General features: G+C 39.7%; 1 protein-coding gene across 1 annotated transcript in view; it reads right to left on the reverse strand.

Annotated features, from left to right (window-relative positions):
• Positions 1 to 19,986, reverse strand: part of LOC120434185 — a 55,431-nt gene extending 35,445 nt beyond the window's left edge. The window contains exons 1-2 of the mRNA XM_039601800.1: positions 19,742 to 19,986; positions 19,326 to 19,649 (exon numbers count right to left, since the gene is read on the reverse strand). Coding sequence (XP_039457734.1) covers positions 19,326 to 19,649; positions 19,742 to 19,784 — 367 coding nt within the window. The 5' untranslated portion in view covers positions 19,785 to 19,986. The remainder of the gene's footprint in view (positions 1 to 19,325; positions 19,650 to 19,741) is intronic.
• Positions 19,987 to 19,995: the final 9 nt, after the last annotated feature.

Here is a 19,995-nt window from a genome sequence, read left to right on the forward strand (position 1 = left end):
AGGTTGGACCTGATACTGGGTAATTGACAATAAAAAACTTGGAGTTTGTCCCTTGGAGGGTTAACTTAAAATTGTCGAAATTGTCTAGGTTTTAATAGGCCTGATAATACTGCAGTTGTAATTATAAAGACGTCTGTGTAAATATATTAAGAGACTTGTCTGAGTCTGTGAGTCAGGCGGGTATTATTTTTAGACTGTGTGTGTGTGTGAAGATGCAAATAAGGAAGCTGAGAGGTGCATAGAGTATGAGGAAGTTTATAGAGACTGCTAGACATTGCTGAGGGCTGTATTTAAGACACTGGTTTTGTTTATTACAATATTGTAAGTAAAGTTTTTATTTCTTGCCATGACTGTATGACTGTTTGCTGGGTTTTAAGATGGGATATATAAACTGTTGATACTTATGACCGTTATTTGGGGTCTGAAAACTGAAATTGACTTTGAAATAATTTCATTAATAAATATGTCTGTAAGTGATGTCCCTTTTGGTGTGTTCAAGTAAGATGTTTTAGGATTTTTAGATGGGTTTCGTTTCAGTTTGAGATAATATACACAGTTACATTTGGGGTTCCTAATGCATTGTTGAGTTTGAGTGATACATATAGGTGTAAGTCGTTTGATGTTTGTTGGGCAAAGGAGGACTTTAGAAGATTGTAAGTGGTTTTTCTTTTAGTCCGATAATATATAAGTAGTTAGATTTGACAGACTTGTTTACACTTTGGGTTTATGTTAATATAGGTTGCAACGGGCACAGAGGAAACACAGTACAACATCTTAAGGGTTTAAAATAATAATAAATAAATGAATGAAGTTTCTTAAGGGTTCTTGTGTGTGTTTTTAGGGATAGTTTTTTGTGGGTTTTTAGGGGGAGTGTGTGTTGGTGGTGTTTGTGTGTGTCAAACGGAGATAACATGAAAAGAGAGGAAATAGAGACTAGAATGTCCTAGAAGGCAATAAAATGCAAATTAAGAAGCTGTGAACTGCTTAAACCACAGTTGGTTTCACAAGTACTGCTGCAAACATTGTTGTATGCGTGTGTTTAAGACGCCATTTATGTTTATTAGAGGGTTATAAATAAAGTTCTGAGTTGCTGTAGTGGATGTATAGTAAGTGACTGAATTTTGATAGATGTATATATTTTGAGCCATAAAGGCTGGTGTGTTTTATTTTTCAGTTATGTGTGTCTGGTGAGAAGTTGTGTGTGAGACGATGAGAGGTTTCAGTTTTTCTTTTTTTCTTTTTGACTTGCTCTTTCTGATTATGGAAGGCATGTCCAAGTTACTCGTATGAAAGCGTATTTTGAGTGATTTTAACCGTGTGAATGCTGTCAGTATTTGATTTGAATGTCTCTGAATGATTTGTCTGAGTGAGTGAAAAGGGAGAAGTTTGAGAGAAAAGGCAGGGTGTGTGAGACGAGTCATGGCGTCTGAAAGAGGTTAGAACATTTAAAAGTGTGTATGAAATATATTTCTTTTGTGATGTAAAGTAGGATGTTTTAAAGTTTGAAAGTGCTTTTAATTCAAGAAATGTATGAGTGATGGTATGAGAGGTTGAGTTTATTTTTATGTTTGAAAGAGCTCTATTTAAAAGTGTGACAGGAAGGTGTGTGTGTGACTGATGATGTCAGGGGAGCACCCAGAGAAATGGACAGAGTTAAATTCTAAGAAGATGAAGCAAATCGAGGTTTTAAGATAAAAAAAATGAACATAATACTAATTGTATGCTCTAGTGTGTCAATACAGGTGGGCGTCTCTCAACTTTGGAACCTTGAGTTCAGCAGCAGAAGAGCAGATTAATAGAATTGGGAGAAAATAAGCCAGTCTTTGGCTCGAAATTGTGCGGCTTGATCTCTCACTTTGTCCCTGAAGCGGAGAAGAAGTTCAAAGGACAGTCAATCGCCTGATGAAGACCGACAGAACATCGTGGACTTGAATACAGCAGGCAAACGGCAGTGCCACTGATCCAGTAACACTGATGACGACTGACGACCAGCAGCAGCATGTAAGAGTACTGCAACATGTACTGTGAAAATACAGGCTGGGCAGTTGAACAGTGGGATAAAGAATTGTGGAAGAGCACTGGACATTGAGTGATATTTTGCCATGCTGGGACTTAACTTAAAAGAAAGACTGTAAAGAAACAGAGAAGAAGACAACAGCTGAGTTGAGACTGTGTTTGCTGGAGCTTTGAAGCCCGAATAGGACGCTGTGAATGAAAAAGGACCAGTGAGAGGTGAAGCTGGACGAGTTTGACTGCGAGAATATAGGATATAATTGGATTGAAAATTGAAGCCTGAACTCATGAATTGTTTAGGGATGTCCACCACAGCATAACAAAGAGGTAAACATTAGAAAAGGTAAGAATAATGAACGAAAATAATTGTCATTACCTTAATGAATAGAAAACACACATACAAATTGTTACATGTGAGATTATTTTTGAAATGAATCAGAAGTGAGATAGTTTGAATCTAAGGCTCAGTGGTGAAATGCATAAATTAAATATGAATATATAGGATGCAATGAAGAAACAGCTGACACGTAGTGTACATTAACATGAATACATAGAAATGCAATGAGAAACTCAATGAATTAATTCAATGAAGAAGCAGTATACACCCAATTAACATAAAATGCAAGGAAGAACACGCTTACATGCATGGCATAATTGGTATTTCTGACTAGAGACAGAGAAATGGGTCATTTAAGCACTTGTGGGAATAATGAAAATGTCTTAGTTTTGTTATTTTCAGGGGTAAAGCAGAACCGTACCAACTCTCCACAGCAGCAGTCGGAAGAAAGTTAGAAGTTAACATCACTGGATAAGTTAAGGCAAGTTTCTGGTTGAATTGTTCACAGAATCATGTGTCCATGAACCTGGAAAACAGGCCCTAGCTCCTGGCTGAAGACTAGGAGTGCTTTATTTAAGGTGGGAAATCAAAACAGAGGGTTAGTAATTCGGGGAAAAAGAAAACTGACTGCTTAACTGGAGAATTGGGAAGGAGTCTGGGAGACTGTGAAGCCATAGATGCAAAATAACACATACCCATACACACACAAACAGAAAATGCATTAACCTTATAAAGACAAGCTCCTGAAGCTTAATGCATAGAGACATTGATTAAAACCTGGCTAAGAACATAAGCATATGCAATGAAGATCGGCTTGCTACTTGTATGAGTGATAGAATGGTGTGAATGTTGAATAAACTGATTAAACTAGTTTAAAAGGGTGACTTAGCAGTGCTTTTGCACTGAGTGATCAAAACAAGTGATTAGTATAGAAAGAAAATGAAAATAATTCAATAATGTGATAAAGTTTAAACATGTATTTCTTTTGCCAAGTTAAAAATTGTTGAGATATGGCTGAGTATGGAAAAAGTTTGAGAGCTCATGTGAGTGCGGATAGAGGAGCTTGCTGTGTGTGTGATTGAGGCCTTAAAGGAGAAGTTGACTGTTCAGAGGTGCAAATTTGATTAGGAGGTTTATAAATTAGGGTTGACACATTGTTGTAAGGTGTTAGGCTGAATCTGAGTATGGTAAAGTGCTTAACCGGGGTTATTGTTGTGTACGAAATGGTGTAGCTTTTGGCGAGGTTTTCGGTGTGTTGAACGGGTGAAATTTAAGATGGTTTAAGATTTTTTGGGGCTGTTGTTTTTCACTTTAATAGAGGGAGTTTTGATAAACATGGACATGTCTAAAAGGGCCCATAGTTTTTATAACAGTGCACTTAGAAAAACCTGTCAGGTGATTTTGTTTTGTACTTTGATGAGCTAACAATCAGCTCTCTTTTTTCTTATTTTTGCTCTAAGCAGGCCTGGAAGAGAGTGAACTGACGGCGCGGACAAATTACCAAGTAAGGATTGCAGCGAGTCAATCCAGTCAAAAGTATAGAGAACTATTTTCCTAAAAAGGAAAACGAAATAAAACAAATGATTGAGCTCATTTTGCTGATGTGGAGCATCTGATGACGTGCGCGGAAGGCTGCAGATCAGCAAAAAATATCATGTGTGAATGCATGTGAGTGAGTGTGTGACTGGACCAAGGTGGGGATGAATAAAAGGTTGACAAACAGGACAAGTGGAAGATTTAATTCTGGGGATGCTGATGTTTGCTTGGAGGGAATTTTTGTTTTATTTACTGGGGTTGGATTATGTTATTACATTATAAAATGCTAAATGCTAAAAGGGAAAACATTTTTTGATATAACTCATGTTACCATTAACTGAAGAAACACATGATTGATAACTGTCCTGTTTTAAGTTTTCTTTGTTGTAACACAGATTGGATCATAAATGGGGAGAGTTGAGTATGAAATGTAAAGTATAGGTTTTGTTTCCAGGAAATTCCAAGGATCCAGACTTTTGCATGGAGCAAGGAGTTTGAGAAGATTTGACATGATGATTAAATTGATTTTATTCCTTAAGCACAGGTTTTCAGGGCCGGAGCAGAGAGGAGGATTGCTGAGCTGTTCTGAGAGATGATATGACTAACCTTTTTCCTTTAATTTCTTAAGCCCGGGGGATGCATTTTGAGTTTTTTGAGTTTTTATTTATTTGGACACATCTGGTGTGTCCAAATATAAAGGGGGAATTTAAGAGGTAATTTGTAAGAGGTTCTTTGAAATGGGTTCTAGGATCATTTTATGACTTTTGGGGTTGTTGATAATTTAGATATGGTAAAACTGAGGCAGAAATTGTTATTTTTAAATAGAGTTATTTTTAAAGTAAAATGAAACTCCCCTGCTTGATTTAAAATAGGCGAGGCCAAAGGCCTGTAGCTTTTAACTGTATAGCTCTTAACTTGCAGGGATGGCGTGGAGTGTAATGAATGAATGCAAAACATGCTTACAGACACAAATATGACATAGATTTAGTTTATAGGGCAAAGGTGGAACACATGGTGCTTTGTTTCTGCTTAGCAACTAATGAGGTAAAAGGTGTTAAAGATAAGTATGTAATAAGTGAACAGGAAACATGTGAGGCTGAGACGGGTGAAACAAAATGTTGTAAATAATGGAAACTTGTGTAACTGGCATTAACAGTAATTTTTGCATGTTAGGTATATGCTTGAAGCAAAAAGAGGTGTAAATCCTGATAGAAATTTTGAAGCGTGCTTTCTAGCGGAGAGTTAGGCTGACATGGGGATGGTGTATATTTTACCTGGGGTGTGTTTAATAAAACTAAAAGCGTTCCTCACACACATAAAGAGCATTGAGATTAAGTGAAGTTAATAAAAAGGATAAAGCCCAGAATATGATATTGTGAACCAAGTTTGAATAATTAAAGGAACATTGGATGAACACAGTAGATTAGTGAGGTGTAGCAGAGAGAGGCTTTTTGTTTTCTATCTTTTACAGGAGAAGATTTCAGGACCACAGCGACCATAGGGGGGCGAGAATCCTGGAAGCCCCAGACCGAACGGAACCAACCAGAGAAAGGAGAAACAGAGCACAAAGACACCTAGTTGTTTATATTACAAAAAGGTCAAAAGCTTGTTAGACATAGGTTATAATGGAAGCATAAAAGGGATGAGAGGAAATTTACATAACATAGAAATCCTGCAACAATTCGTAAATTGCCCAAACACAGTGTTCAGACCGGATATGCGCTACCCGTTAAAGGGGGCGAAGAAATCAGGCCTAAGTTTGACAAATGAAATGGGTTAACTCGATAGAGGAGGTTTCCAAAGGTTGAGAAAATAATGTAGGACCTTTTACCAGGAGAAAGCTAATTGTATCTTTTACACTTTACAGTGTGCACTGAGGGAAGTCAGGAATAGTTTAAACTAGGATTGAAAAAATTAAACTAGGTGAAAGAAGGGGGTGTAGCAAGTAGATTTAGGGCAGCTCACAGCCTGGCGTAAACGCAAGGTGCCGTCACACAGCTTAAGTTATTTGTTTGATTTATTTTTATGAACTTAGAACCCATAGAGTGGGGCAGGGAGTGATACAACATAAGGTGTGGTGACATTCCTTGTCGGAATGTCAGAAGAAATGTGGGGATTCAGAAATTCTTTTATTCCTATTATATAATCTGCATTATTATGATTGCATTAAGAACATGTTTTACAGCATTGTTTATCAGTAATATTGTTTACAGGGTTCATATTGCATTGAATATGTTTGTCATCACATTGACCTTTCCATTCACAGGTGTAGTTATGATCAGTTTATACACATTGCATATCTGTGCTTCTTTAGAGTTGATGTTCTATCCAAGAGGGTTTTAAGCTTCACTGGTGAGAGTGTCCAGGTGATACATGTTGAGGGAAGATGAGAACATAGCAGGTTAATTGCATGCATGCTTACAATACACATAAATCTAGTAGCAGGCCTGAGCGAAGGCCCAAGTGTCTTCTATTTCTTATTTGAGACCTGCGCCAATTCAGTTTACTTAGTGATTGATGACGAGGGTCCATTCCACTAGATTTCCACTAGAGAGGGACCCAGGAAAGGAGCAGAGACCACTTAAGCATGAAGTGTTTTCAAGTGGGAGCTGGCGTTTTTTATTACTGGACCACGTAGATGACATGAGGTTATTGTATGATTTGCTGAGTCAGGGGATGGCAAGAGAGGGTCAGAGCGAAGGCAGTGGACCTGTAGTGACGTCTCTGGAAGAGACGTCAAGAGAGGGAATTGTAGAATTATTGGAATTATTTTAGGGTTACTGTTCATAACCATCATCTTTATCATTGCATTAATTATCATTTCATCCAAGCATTTATTGAAGTTGCTGCCATGATGTTATAATTTGTATTACAGGGGTTATCATAATCAAATATTAACATGTTTATTACAGGTGCAGTTACAACCACTTAAATCGTTGAGTTAAATCTATAATTTTAAAAAGCTTATATGCTGAGTATATTGCTACAGTAAAAATAGTGGCTGAGTGAAGGCCTGAATGTATTCAGCTTCTTGTTGCATTTGAGTTTGCCTAGCAACAGGTGACGCAAAGAGGAGGACAAGTCCATGGGGACCCCATCGCCTTATTTGGAGAAGATGCCAGAAAGGGGAACTCCTGTCTCTGCAGTTATCTCTTAGAATAGATCAGTGTCTGTAGAAGAGGCAAATAATGTTCTGAACATGCAAATAATGTGCTTGTAAACGCATGAGGGGGCGTCATAATACCCTGATGTTATAAAAGCAATCTGAAGTGTATTTTTGGTTGGGGATTTACAACTGATGTTTTACAGTTTACATCTCCCCACGCTGCGTGTATTCATTAAAATCAATTGTTCGATCAACCTCTTCTGGACCATGATTATTTTACTCTCGTCCTCAATTTCGGACCCGTAACAGTGTACAAAATATACAGTAGAGGAGAGAGACAACAACCTTGTGGTGAGCCAGTAGAAGAGTTCAGCTGTTTGGAAAAACAGCAGTTTACTCTCACACACTGAGATATGTCAGTTAAAAAGTCTAGAATGCAACCAACGAGATTAAAATCAAGTTTAAACTGGTTCAGAAGTTTATCAGCTAAAAGATGTGGCTGGATAGTATTAAAAGCTGAAGAGAAATCAATAAATAAGAGCCGAGCATGAGCTTTGGCACCATCAAGATGGCGATAAAGGAAATTCAACAGAGTGACCACTGCATCATCAACACCTCTGCAAGGCCTGTATACAAATGGTAGTGTGTCAATAAGCTTTTCTACCTGCTTCAGGATCTCCTCCCTGATAAGTTTTTCAAAGGACATCACTAAAGATGTTAAAGGGACAGGCCTAAAATCATTTAATGATGTAGGTTTTGTGGTTTTAGCAACTGGAGAAATAATTTAGTTTTTCCATACCTGTGGAACCTTCTGTTGCTTAAGTGATAAAAGAACGATATAATAGAAAATACTGCATAATTGCTCAGCACATGTTCTAAGAACCTGGCCACATATATTATCAGGACCTGGACTTTTATTAGTCTTACTCATTTAAAAAAGATTTTCCACCCTTCTTTCATCAAAGAACAAAGCTGGAGGGGCTCCGGTGCTCTCTATTAAGAAATCAAGTGTATTCCTTAAATTATAATTATCATTAAATCTCAAATAAAATCTATTCAGCTCACTGGCTAACTGAGAGTCTGAACTAAAACCAGGGAGACTTATCTTATTGCAGTCACTGTAACAGTGACCAGTCATGTGTTTTATGCCTGCCCAGCCAACCGTTAAGTTATTGCTACCCATCTCCGCCTCTACCTTATCCTTGTATTTTATTTTGGCTTTTTAAATTTCTGATCTGATCTCCTTCCTAATTTCTCTAACTTTCAAGATATTCCCTTCAATAAAAGCTTTTTTCCTTTCATGAATCAGCCTCATAAGACCATGGTTTGTTATTAGGGGAAAAATGCACAACCTTTGAAGGGACAATCATGTCTCTGCAAAAGGAGATATAGCTGCAGACAACGTCAGTGAGTTCATTAATGTCTCTACATGATTCTGTAAACACAGACCAGTCTGTACAGTCAAAGCAGCCCTGCAGGGCTAAAGAGGCGTCGTCACTCCAAACCTTTATGTGGTGTTTCCTCACCTTCTCTCTCCTCAGCACAGTCTTAGAAACTGGCAAGAGATGTACCGTGTTGTGATCTGAGAATCCAAGGGCGGGGCCAGCCACAGATGTACACACACCTTTTTATGGAACCGTAACATAGATCCAGAGTCTTATTGAAGCGTGTGGGACAGTTAAAAACTGATAAAAACTGTTCAGTGTTTTCTTCAAGTCGCAGCGATTAAAGTCCCCAAGAACAATATTAGGAGCCTCAGGGGAGAGAGATTGTAGTGAGTGGATGACGTTGGACATGGTGTCAGTCGCATTCTTAGGATTCGCTTTAGGATGGATGTAAACGACGGTGACGTTGCTCTGTGGGAATTCCCTCGGCAGATAAAACGACCTCAAAGATACAGAGAGGAGCTCAATGTCAGATGGACACTTATTTACGAACAGTAACATTTTTACATCATTTCTGATTTATATACAAACACACTGCTCCTCCGTGAGATTTCTGGGTAGCTCCGGAGTCACGATCCAAACGTATGGGAAACCCGAAGCTCGTTAATTCCAGAGAAGAATCAGGGTCAGAATCCTTGAGCCAAGTCTCTGTGAACGCCATTAGACATGTATCCCTGTAGTTATGTAAATGTGCGACATTCAAATGCAGATCATCCAATTTACTCCTCAGAGACTGCACATTAGCCAGAATTATTGATGGTAAAGGACTACGATTGTATAGTATTTGCTTCCTCAATTGCTGATGTAGGCCTCCGTTCTTACCCCGCTTCGTTACTGGATAATCCAGAGCTGGAAAAAACTGGATGGTGAACAGAATCCAGAGGTGGCCCTTCCACCAAAGATCCAGAGGAAACTCCCGTAAGTATGTAATTGTTTGTGAGTAGCAATGAGTCCAAACAACCGTCAGGATTGCCAATAGAACCATGAGAAATAAAAAAATCCCATCTTCGTTAAAAGAAGTTCCACAAAGCACAAGCCGATCCTATAGGATTTCCTCAGACTCAAAAAAGAAAAGAATGAAATAAAATAAGTTAAAACACTGACACTGACAGACAGAGACAACCTGCTGGTCGTCGCAAGAGCAGTGCCCCCTGTAAATAGAGCACATCTGGAGGCTTTTCGCAGACGTAACGCCCGCATGCAGGGGAAACTGGGAGGACATGCAGCTGGAGGTCATGCCCCCACACTCATGACTTTTCCACGGACTAGGCCACCAGCCCAGCCAAAAATCAGATGTTGGTGGTGGTATGATAATAAAGAGAGCAACAGATAACACTCACCTGTCTATGTGGATGTCCAAACAGGGTAACACACAGCAATCCCAGCATGTGGGAACATAACCTTTGGGTCATCTGTGATGAGCTGAATAATGTTTACACTTGATTTGAGAAAGAAGCTCAACACAACAGTCAGTCGTCATTGTCAAGTATGGAGGTAGGAAGGCAGCAGAAGTCTTGGCAGAAGAGAATATCCATGCTAATGGACATCATCCAAGTGGCCCCTGGTGTTGTTAACAGAAAATACAAAGTTACTGTCAATTTAGAGAAAGCTCAGAGAATAAGATCCACACCTCTTCTAGTGTCACAGTTACACATCCTCATCTTTCAGAACAAGAAATCAGCCTTCAAGGTGGATTTGAAACTGTTGCATTTAATAACACAGATCATATTTCAAATACACACACAGGTATATTTATAACAGCAAGTTTAACCTCCACAAAAAAGTTCAAAGTAAATGACCAAGACTGTGACAAATAAATCAGCACAGCATAGAAAGTTAGCTGTTAATATGAAACAGCTAACTTTCATCAATTTTCATCAATTATCAGGGCCATGGTTGAATGAACATATGCGCTTCCTTAGACATGACTATAGAGGCGCCGAAAGGAGATGGAAAAAGGACAGATTGCAAGTTTCTCTTCAGATTATAAGAACTCGTCTTACTGCTTACCAAGAAGCTGTGAAAACTGCAAAGACACAGTTTGTCTCAAACTCAGTGTCAGTAAACAGTCACAGGCCTCAGGTACTTTTTAATGTCCTTAATCGTTTTCTTAGTTCACGTGATAACGCCAGAGTTATTTCTTCACCAAGTATTTGTGATGATTTTTTAGCATTTTTTTAAAATGTTTTTTATTATTTTTTTCTGTTTTCACAAATAGTACATAATTACATAACATAATAAAGTGTACAATTCAGAACCAAAAATAAATAAATAAATAAATAAATAACAAAAACCAAATAAACAAAACAAAACAAAAACAAACTGTCATGATCAGACGGTCCTTCCTGCGGCGACCTGCCTGTGTGTGTTTCTCTCTCTCTCTCTCTCTCTCTCTCTCCTCCTCCCTACCCTTGCTGTCTCCACCCAGCGGCTGACACACCTGCACCTAATTTGCCACCCAGCTGTCACTGATCATCCTTCGTCGTGGGCTGAGGTATTTAACTGTGTGTCCAGACGGCAGTCGACGCTGGATTGTACTTGAAGCTAGGTAGTAAAAAGTGTTGTTACTTTCAACTTAGCTTTATCCGGCTAGCCTTCTCACCGGTTGTTTTCGCTCGTTTTCAGGAGGAGGAAATACGGAGCAGGAGGTTGGAGAGAAGGAGCCCGCGGGATTAAGCTCTCGGAGGAGAAAAACACACTCGGATAATCACTGTGGAAACTCACCTGCGCACCACTGGGAGTTGGAGGAGATCACTATTGGACTTTGCACTCCGCTTTGTGTTTTGAGATTGTTTTTGGGCACTGTAAATAAACGCACTGTTTGCTTCGCATCCAGAGCTCCGCGACTGAGTCCGTGTTTTCCCATTATCCGTGACACAAACAAACAAACAGACTGATAACTAAGCACAAAAACAAAAACACCAGCTCAGGTCCATCTAAAAAATAAATAAATAAATAAATAAATACATAAAGAGAGAATACAATACAGTACAATACCTGTGGTCCCAGTAGTACGTTGCAGTTTGAACACTCAAAAGAATCCTTGTAACATAATATTAGAAACATCAGGTTCCACATAATTCAAGTATGGTTCCCACACCTTAAAGAATTGATCTGTTTTTGAGTGCAGTACACATGTAAGATATTCCAATGGCACTAGATCCAACACTACTCTTTGCCAACCTTTAATAGTTGGTGCTTTTTCATTAATCCATTGGAGTAGTATATTCTTCCTCGCCGCATAGGTGAGAACACGATACAATCTCCTATTATTCTTGGATATTAACCGCCGGCTGGGGAGGCCCAGTATGAGAGACATAGGGTCCATCTCCAATTCACAACCGAAAATCTTCTCCATTTCAGATAACACATTAGACCAATATTCTTGCAATTTCAAACATGACCAGAAGCTGTGAGTTAGGGTACCAATTTCTGTCTTGCATTTGAGGCACATGGGTGAAAGGGTGGGATTATACTGATGTCTGCAAAATATGGATATATGGATTCTGTGTATGATTTTTAACTGTATTGCTTTGGTAAGATTACAGACTGAGATTGATTTGGCATAACTCCAGACATCTTTCCACTCTTCATCATCAATTGCTATACCTAACTCCTTTTCCCATGTGCCTTTAAGCCTCTGTGACATCACCGAAGGTACAGAATATAAAGCCTTATAAAATATCTTCACAGGTACCTCTTTATCTCTTAAAAATAATAATTTTTCAACAGGAGAGACTTCATGATTCTCACTAAAGTTAGTACTATGCAAGATATAATGCCTTATCTGTAAGTAACGGAAAAAGTCATGTTTGGGGAGAGAATATTTCTCAACCATTTGATCAAATGGCATAACCACAGTGTCAGAGAATAAGTCCCTCAGTCTGTGAACTCCTTTGTTCTTCCATTCCTTAAAACCTATATCAAACATCCCCGGTTGAAAGTCAAGATTATTCACAATAGGGGTGAACATAGATGTTAACTTCAACCTTCCCTCAATTCGACATACTGACCGCCAGGCCTTAAGTGTATTAAGTGTGACTGGATTATCACAGCTCAATCTAATATCTTTAAAGTTCTTAAAGAACAGTAAGTCCCTTAATGGATACTTTGAAAGAGAGGTGTCAATCCCCAACCAGATAGAGTGTAAATTATATGTGACCCAGTCATGAATATAGCACATGTGAGTACTCAATTGATATGTTCTAATATTTGGTAAATCTAAACCCCCTACTGAACCTGGGAGCTGCAGTGTAGCCATCTTAAGTTTTGGTCTGCGTTTGCTCCATATAAAAGAGCTTAACCAGCCATTCAGATCCTCCATCACCCTATTTGAAAATATAACTGGAATCATTTGAACAGGATATAACAGTCAAGGCAAAATATTCATCTTAATCAAAGCTATACATCCTAGCCAGGAAACGGGTAGGGAATTCCATCTCTCCAAATCCTCCTTTACCTTTTTAGCATTTTTTAACGACAAGGTTCTATATAATAGGGCTCTGGCCTCGTTGACTGCTGCATCAGATCCTAGTCTTTCGCCTCAGCTGTCTTAGAGCAGTTTGATCCTGTCTGAGATTAATTAATATGTCCCTTGCTACAGGCTGTGTCCCATCATGCCTTAAACCAGACCTTCCCAAAGTGTGGGGCCCGCCCCCTAGGGGGGGGCGCAGAGCCATTGCAGGGGGGGAGCGGCATGAAAGAGGGGGGAAACGCTTGGACACTGCTAGCACGGGGCGGCCACAGAAACGCAAAGCAGGAGATGAAGCATCGCTGAATATGTTTCCAAACCAACTTCATTCTAAGCCAAAGACTAGAAAATATGAAGAAGCCTATCTTCCCTTTGGCTTCACCTGCACAAGTGCTGAGGTAGGTCTCCCCTGCAGAATTGGTTTTCCCTTTGTCGGGAGCAGCGCTGGGCTCTCCAAATCATGGACAAACAGTATCCTACAGCTGTTTATGTTTTTGAACCCATTTTGCACAGAGAGGCATTTTTTGAAAAATGTATTGATAGCAATTGTTGAATATTATTACACAGGAAAAAAACAACTACATGTAAAATAATTACACCGTGACGCCTCTGCCTTTCTAAATGCAGGGACAGTAACTGCGTGTGTCTATGTAAGCATGTAAAACCTGCAGACAGTCAGATTAAAAGTATTGTGTCTCTATCTGCCATTCTGCAATTCATCTCATGTAAACAATAACGTGGCGCACAGCGTGACGTGAAAAAAGGCACATACCTTTGACATTGCGTGATGAACTCTGTATTCCTCGTCCACACGTAAACGCAAAAAAGGAGTTATAAAAAATCTCAGTTTTCGGTGATTCGAAACGCCGTTTACGTGTGGACGAAACAGCTGCGCTTTCAAAAAAACCTGTGTAGGTGTGGACGTAGCGTGAAAGAGTTAGTAGTTTATTTTCTTACTACCTGTAATTTATTGCAGATTACTTGTATTTGCTCAATTGTTTACTAAATGTTTGAGGTGTGAAATAAACCACAATGGAGCAAAATATGGGTGTGTGTGGTTGGAGGATGGGTGCGCGTGCGTGAACATTTTTCTTGTAAACAAAGGGGGGCCCGGCAAAAACGTTTGGGAACCACTGCCTTAAACAAGCTATAGTTCAGCCTTTTCTTAAAAAACATAACCTGGACCCAACTGTTCTGTCTAATTACAGGCCAATCTCAAAGCTTCCTTTTCTGTCTAAAGTCTTGGAGAAAATGGTCTACTTACAGTTGCAGGCCCACATTGATTTTAACAAGATCTCTTAAAAATTTCAATCTGGTTTTAAATCACTACACAGCACTGAGATGGCACTTTTAAGGATTTTTAATGATATTCTTTTAACTCTGGATTCTGGCAGCCCTGCTGCTCTTTTATTGTTGGACCTGTCAGCAGCTTTTGACACAGTCGACCATGACATCCTGTTATCGCTGCTAGAATTTCATGCTGGCTAAAAGGATCTGCCCTCCAGTGGTTTCAGTCCTACTTGTCAGGAAGGTCTTTTTACGTCAATATGGGCCCCCATAACTCCAAAATAACCCCTCTTAAATACGGTGTACCTCAAGGGTCTATTTTGGGTCCTGCCCTATTCGCACTGTATTTGTTGCCACTGGGTTCCATTTTTTCGCAGTACAGCATTTCATTCCACTGCTTTGCTGTTGATTTGCAGATTTATCTACCTTTAAAAGCAGGGTCAGACCATCCCCAGCTCTTATTACGCTGCCTTGACGACATCAAACAGTGGATGTCTTTAAATTTTCTAAAGCTAAATGAAAATAAAACTGAAGTTGTCATTTTCAGCAACTTTGTCAATAATCACATCAATAGCGCTCTGGTCCCTCTTTCCTCCTATTGTAAAACACAAACCTTGGTGTCTACATTGATGGTTCTTTTAACTTGAATAAGCAGGTGAGTGCAGTAGTCTAATCCTGCTTCTTTCAGTTAAGACAGCTGGCCAAGGTAAAGCCATACCTCCTGGCTAACATGTTTGAACGTGTTATTCACCTTTTCCTTACCTGCAGATTGGACTACTGCAATTCATTGTATTTTGGTCTCGACCAGGCCTCCATTCATCATCTTCAGATGGTCCAAAGTGCAGCTATTCGCCTGCTAACTGGCACCAAATGGAGAGAGCATATAACCCCAGTTTTAGCCTCTCTACACTGGCTTCCTGTCTCCTACAGGATCCAATTAAAACTTTTACTTTTTGTTTTTAAGTCGCTTAACGCCCGAGCCCCTTCTTACCTGTCTGAGCTCCTTTCTGTTTATGCTCCAGGAAAAACCATGAGGTCTAGCTCAAAATTAATGCTGTCCATCCCACGGAGTAATCTCAAATCTTGTGGCAATAGAGCCTTCTCTGTGGCAGGTCCCAGACTTAGCGCAGATATAATATTTAGGGGAAGACTATTCCAAACCCTTGATCAAATACTAAATACACATTTTTATGCCCTGGCTTTTAACACACTATGACCCAAGCATTCTGGTCTTATTTTAATAGTCTTAGTTATTGTTTTAATTCTTTTATTGTCCAATCGTGGTTTTATATTGTTATTATTGTTTTTACATTGTTTCTTTTTTTAATGGCATTTTTTTATTGTTCAGCACTTTGTGCACCATCGTCTGTCTGGAAATGTGCGATATAAATAAATTTGACCTTGACCTTGCTGCCTCCAGCTGACTGGTTCCAGGTGTTGCTGTCATGGTCCCAGGACTTCTCACCTGATGTTCTGAGTTTTTGATATTCTGTATTAAGTTCATTTGGATTCTTAAGATCCCTAGGTTTTCTGTTCAGTATTGTTTATTAGATTTCCCTCATGTAGTTGCCCTCTGCGTCTCCCTTGTGTAACTGTGACGTTAGTTCTGGTTTTCCTCACCCCGCCATGTGCTGCTCCTTGTTCTCTCTCTCCCTCCAGGTTGCCTCTGTGTACCTCCTGTGTTGCGTTGAACGGTCGTGTCTGGTGTCACCACTTTCAGTTTCTGTGTCTTTCCCGTCCTCTCACATGTAATTATCCTAAGCTGTGCTCCTCGTGTGCTTCCACTTCCCTCATTACCTTCTGTGTATTTATGTCAGAGTCTCCCTCTATTCCGTTTCGCGTCGTCCCTCGTGGTTGTGTGCATTTCCTCGTGTCTTCCCTGTGCCTCAGCTTTAGGTTCTCCTAGTGTAGTCTGTTATGGCTCCTTGTCTTCATGCTAAATAAAGCCGTACCTTTTGAGTTTATCCCCATGTGTCATGAGTCGTGCGTTTGGGTCCTCGCTTGCCTTCCTGACAGTTGCAGGTATGAATCCTGATGGTTCGGTCTGAGAAAAACTGAAGTCATAAAAGTTATAAAATGTTTGCTGGCACAAAAACACAACCTGACATCCAAGGTAAAATACTGTGGTTAAAAAGTGGAACTACAGAGAGAAGTGGCGATATCACGGCCACTGAACTGTGATTTAAAAAAAAATGTTTTAAAGAACAAACAGAAGTGTAGTTTGTTCTTTTCATTTAATAACCAGTGTTGGGCAAGTTACTTGAAAAAAGTAATCAGTAACTAATTACTGATTACTTCCCCAAAAAGTAATCCCATTACTTTACTGATTACTTATTTTCAAAAGTAATTAATTACTTAGTTACTTTTTAAAGACACAATTTACAACCTGAATAGGTGATAAAGCAATAGATCTTTCAGCCCAATTCTACTTTTTCTGCATAATCCATCATACAAAATGTAATCAAATGGAAACGTCTCTTTTTAAAACTTGTTTTATTAGTTTTAATCTTTTAACTTATGCATCAAGCAAAAACTTAATTATATGCAACATTCTCTGACTGGAAGAAATTTGTTTAACATTTAAACCTATTTTCTGCACATTCCAGCACATAAAATAAAATATTTTTTTTGTGTTTACACTCACTCTTTCAAATAGATGCAAGTAAAACACAGCAGAAAAAAAAGTCAAAGAGTAGTTCCTCTATTTTAACCTGTAAAGCAGGACTGGGTAGGCGGAGGTTTACCCTGGTGCAGGTGTGCCGCAGCGGTCAGTTGAAGACTCCGCGAGTTTCTCTGTGAGTTTCCCATTACAGTCGTAGCGCACTCGGTGCTTGCTTGGAAGTTTAGGGGTTTTTTTCGCTGTAAAAAGAAGTTTTCTTCCCACGCACAACGGACGCTAATGTTTTTGTCACTTTTTATGGAATCAAACTCAAAGTAAGGTCAGTACTGAGAAATGTCCTCCCTTTCATTCATCACAGCTTCTGTTGACCCACGGAGGAAGACTCCTGATGTGTCATTTCAGAAACATCAGGAACTGAAGGTCACCGCAGGGATCAAGCAGAACTCGCAATCTTCACCAGCAGCTTCCTCAGAGGGAAATCATCAGACCTCCACTATACGCCCAAAATAGAAGATAGACATATCTGGCCCCACATTCCAGACCCCAATCGGACGGCCAACTCCTCACAGCCCCCCCGCCCCAACAGGCAACAGAGAACGGGGGTGTATTAAGACTCCAAACCTCCCTCCAGCCGATCATATGTAGTGTTGATGCATGTGTGTTCTAAGGTGCATTCAATATGAGCTGTTTGTTAAAAAAGACAAAGTCTTGTATACTAACACATTATCCAGTATAATATTTACCTTTGAGTCATTGGTGCTTTTTAAATGGAGATCTCAAAGATGATGAGCAGGTTTCCAGTCCTGGTTCAGTCTGCTGAGTGTTGGACAACATATATTATTTATCTCAAAGGATGGAAGATGTACAGAGTACTGCACATGTAACTTTTTGAACAAGACCTCATTAAGAATAAATCAGACTGATTTTTAACCTGAATATTTCAAACAAATTCAGTAGAGAAAAATCTATAAATAAATATACAGTCTGGAAAAAAAATCCCTGAAACTTCCTGTGATTAAATGACTAAGATTCAATTTGAGGAAATGTTAAGTTATGTGAGTTCAAACTCGTGACCTCAACAAGAGTGTTTTACATGGAATCAGTTTTTCTGCTGTGGTGCTGGAATCGCATTAAGCAGCCAAAGCTGCTCAAATGTGATTGATCAGGAAACAAAATGAGAAAGCAGAAATCTTATTATGTGATTCCAAATTTGACAACTGATCTCTGACATACGGATACAAAATCTGTTTTTTTTCCTATCAGAGAGAAAAGAAGGTGATAGAAAGATGAGGCACCGTGACTGATTCATCCTCTATAAACATCCACAGGAAACTGATGGAAATCTGTCCAACAAAATCAGCGTCCTAATGAGCCGCTGCTAGAAGGACAAAATCCTGACCTGACATCAGTCCAAGATTTGTCTTTAAAATGTCCTAAAGTGAAAGTGTCTGGTTAAATGTACTGAAAGGTGTTAAACAACAAGTGCTGCTGGAAGAGTTTTCATGAAGAGAACATTAACACTGTGAATGAGGGATGGACTTTGATTCAGTTTGACACAATCTGTTTTTCTTTCACTTTGAATAAATGTTTTTGTGGGACTGAGGATACATTTGTTTACATTTGGAAGTTTGATGTCATCTGTTCCTCTTGTTTCTGTCTTAAAACATGATGAAAAATGTTAGATTTGTATTGTTGATTGCCATTTATGCTTAGAAATATTTAACCATATATGCTTAGAGGTGTATAATCAATTGTGTAGTGATAGGATGAGTGATCTTTAGCAGGCTGCAAAGGCTTGGGGTGCATTCCAGAGTCCTCTGGAATGCACACCTACATCCTGGGAGCATGGGAGAGGTCGTACCTTGTCTTATTGTTTTATGGTAGGATAAACGTATCTATATCTGTTTTAGGCTAAGTGCCTTTTGTTTAGATGAACTGCTGGACTTCCAGGCCAGCAAGTTTAGGAAGTCATTTATGGGACCACACACACACACACACACACACACACACACACACACACACACACACACACACACACACACAGGGTATTCTTTGTTCACATGTATACCTATGTGTCATATGTTAATGAACCTATGCATATTCATGTAACCACAATAAAAGAGCAGTGTTACGGGGAGAGAGCAACGAGAGCAACTGGGGTCTAGCGAAGGAACGGCGCCTGTCCAGTTCTCTCCCGTGCACGTGAAACATAAAGGATGTTGCCTACTTGTGTCTTGCTTTGCTGTGTAATTACATTGCCTTCAACGTTCCAGCGAATGGGTTCAAGCTACAAACCTATCAAAAAAACTGTTCAAAACAGAAATAAATAGAATTGAATTTCTGACAGCAGTAAATAAAAATCTCCCTGAGCTCAGTATGTTTGTGACTCTGAGATGGAGGTGAAATCTGTGAACCTGGGCTGTGGTTTACTGCTCTCTTCCTGTCACAAACACTGTTTGACATCTGTTCATCTGTTGGATTTTGTTCAGGCTGCAGGGATCATTTCTCACTGTGGGTATCTCTCTTTCCACAGCGACAGTAGTAGGTGGCTGAATGATCGAGTTTAACTTTTTCTATCTTCAACTCACAGCCGCTCACTGTATTCTCCACTGAGAAATCATCGATCTGAGGATGATTGTAACCTGTGTGAATGTCACTTGTATTCCTGTTGATACGAAGGATAAGGGTGAATGTTTCTTTCTTCTGGAACCAGAGTACCCACTCATAATCACACTGTTTAGTCCCTCCACAGCTGAAGGAGACACTTTCTCCAACTCTCCTGGTCAATGTTAAATCATCCTGAATCAGCTGTTCTGCTGCCATGGTAACCAGTGCTGTAGAGACACAGACAGATAGATGAAGGTTAGTGTGACAGTGTTTGTTACAGTTTGAGTTTGTTGGCTCCTGATTGGCTGGAAACACTCACCTGAACACAGACAGCACAGAGCAGCAGCTGGGAGGAAAAGCATTTTGTGCAGTGGTGTTTCCTCTGGTGAACCTGGGGAGAAGTGGCGCTCTGATGCAGCTGAGGCCAAACAAGGACGAGCTGTGAGATCAGACGAGGGCCACGTGGTTTCTAACAGGTCCTCAAAGCTCCCATCAGCCCCTGCGGCCCACAGATAAGACTGCTGCTGCTGATTGACAGCTCAGCTGAAGCTGCTGTGTGGTTTCATCGTCTTC

This window comes from Oreochromis aureus, linkage group 18 (genome assembly GCF_013358895.1).
Source record: "Oreochromis aureus strain Israel breed Guangdong linkage group 18, ZZ_aureus, whole genome shotgun sequence".
Classification (NCBI taxonomy): domain Eukaryota; kingdom Metazoa; phylum Chordata; class Actinopteri; order Cichliformes; family Cichlidae; genus Oreochromis; species Oreochromis aureus.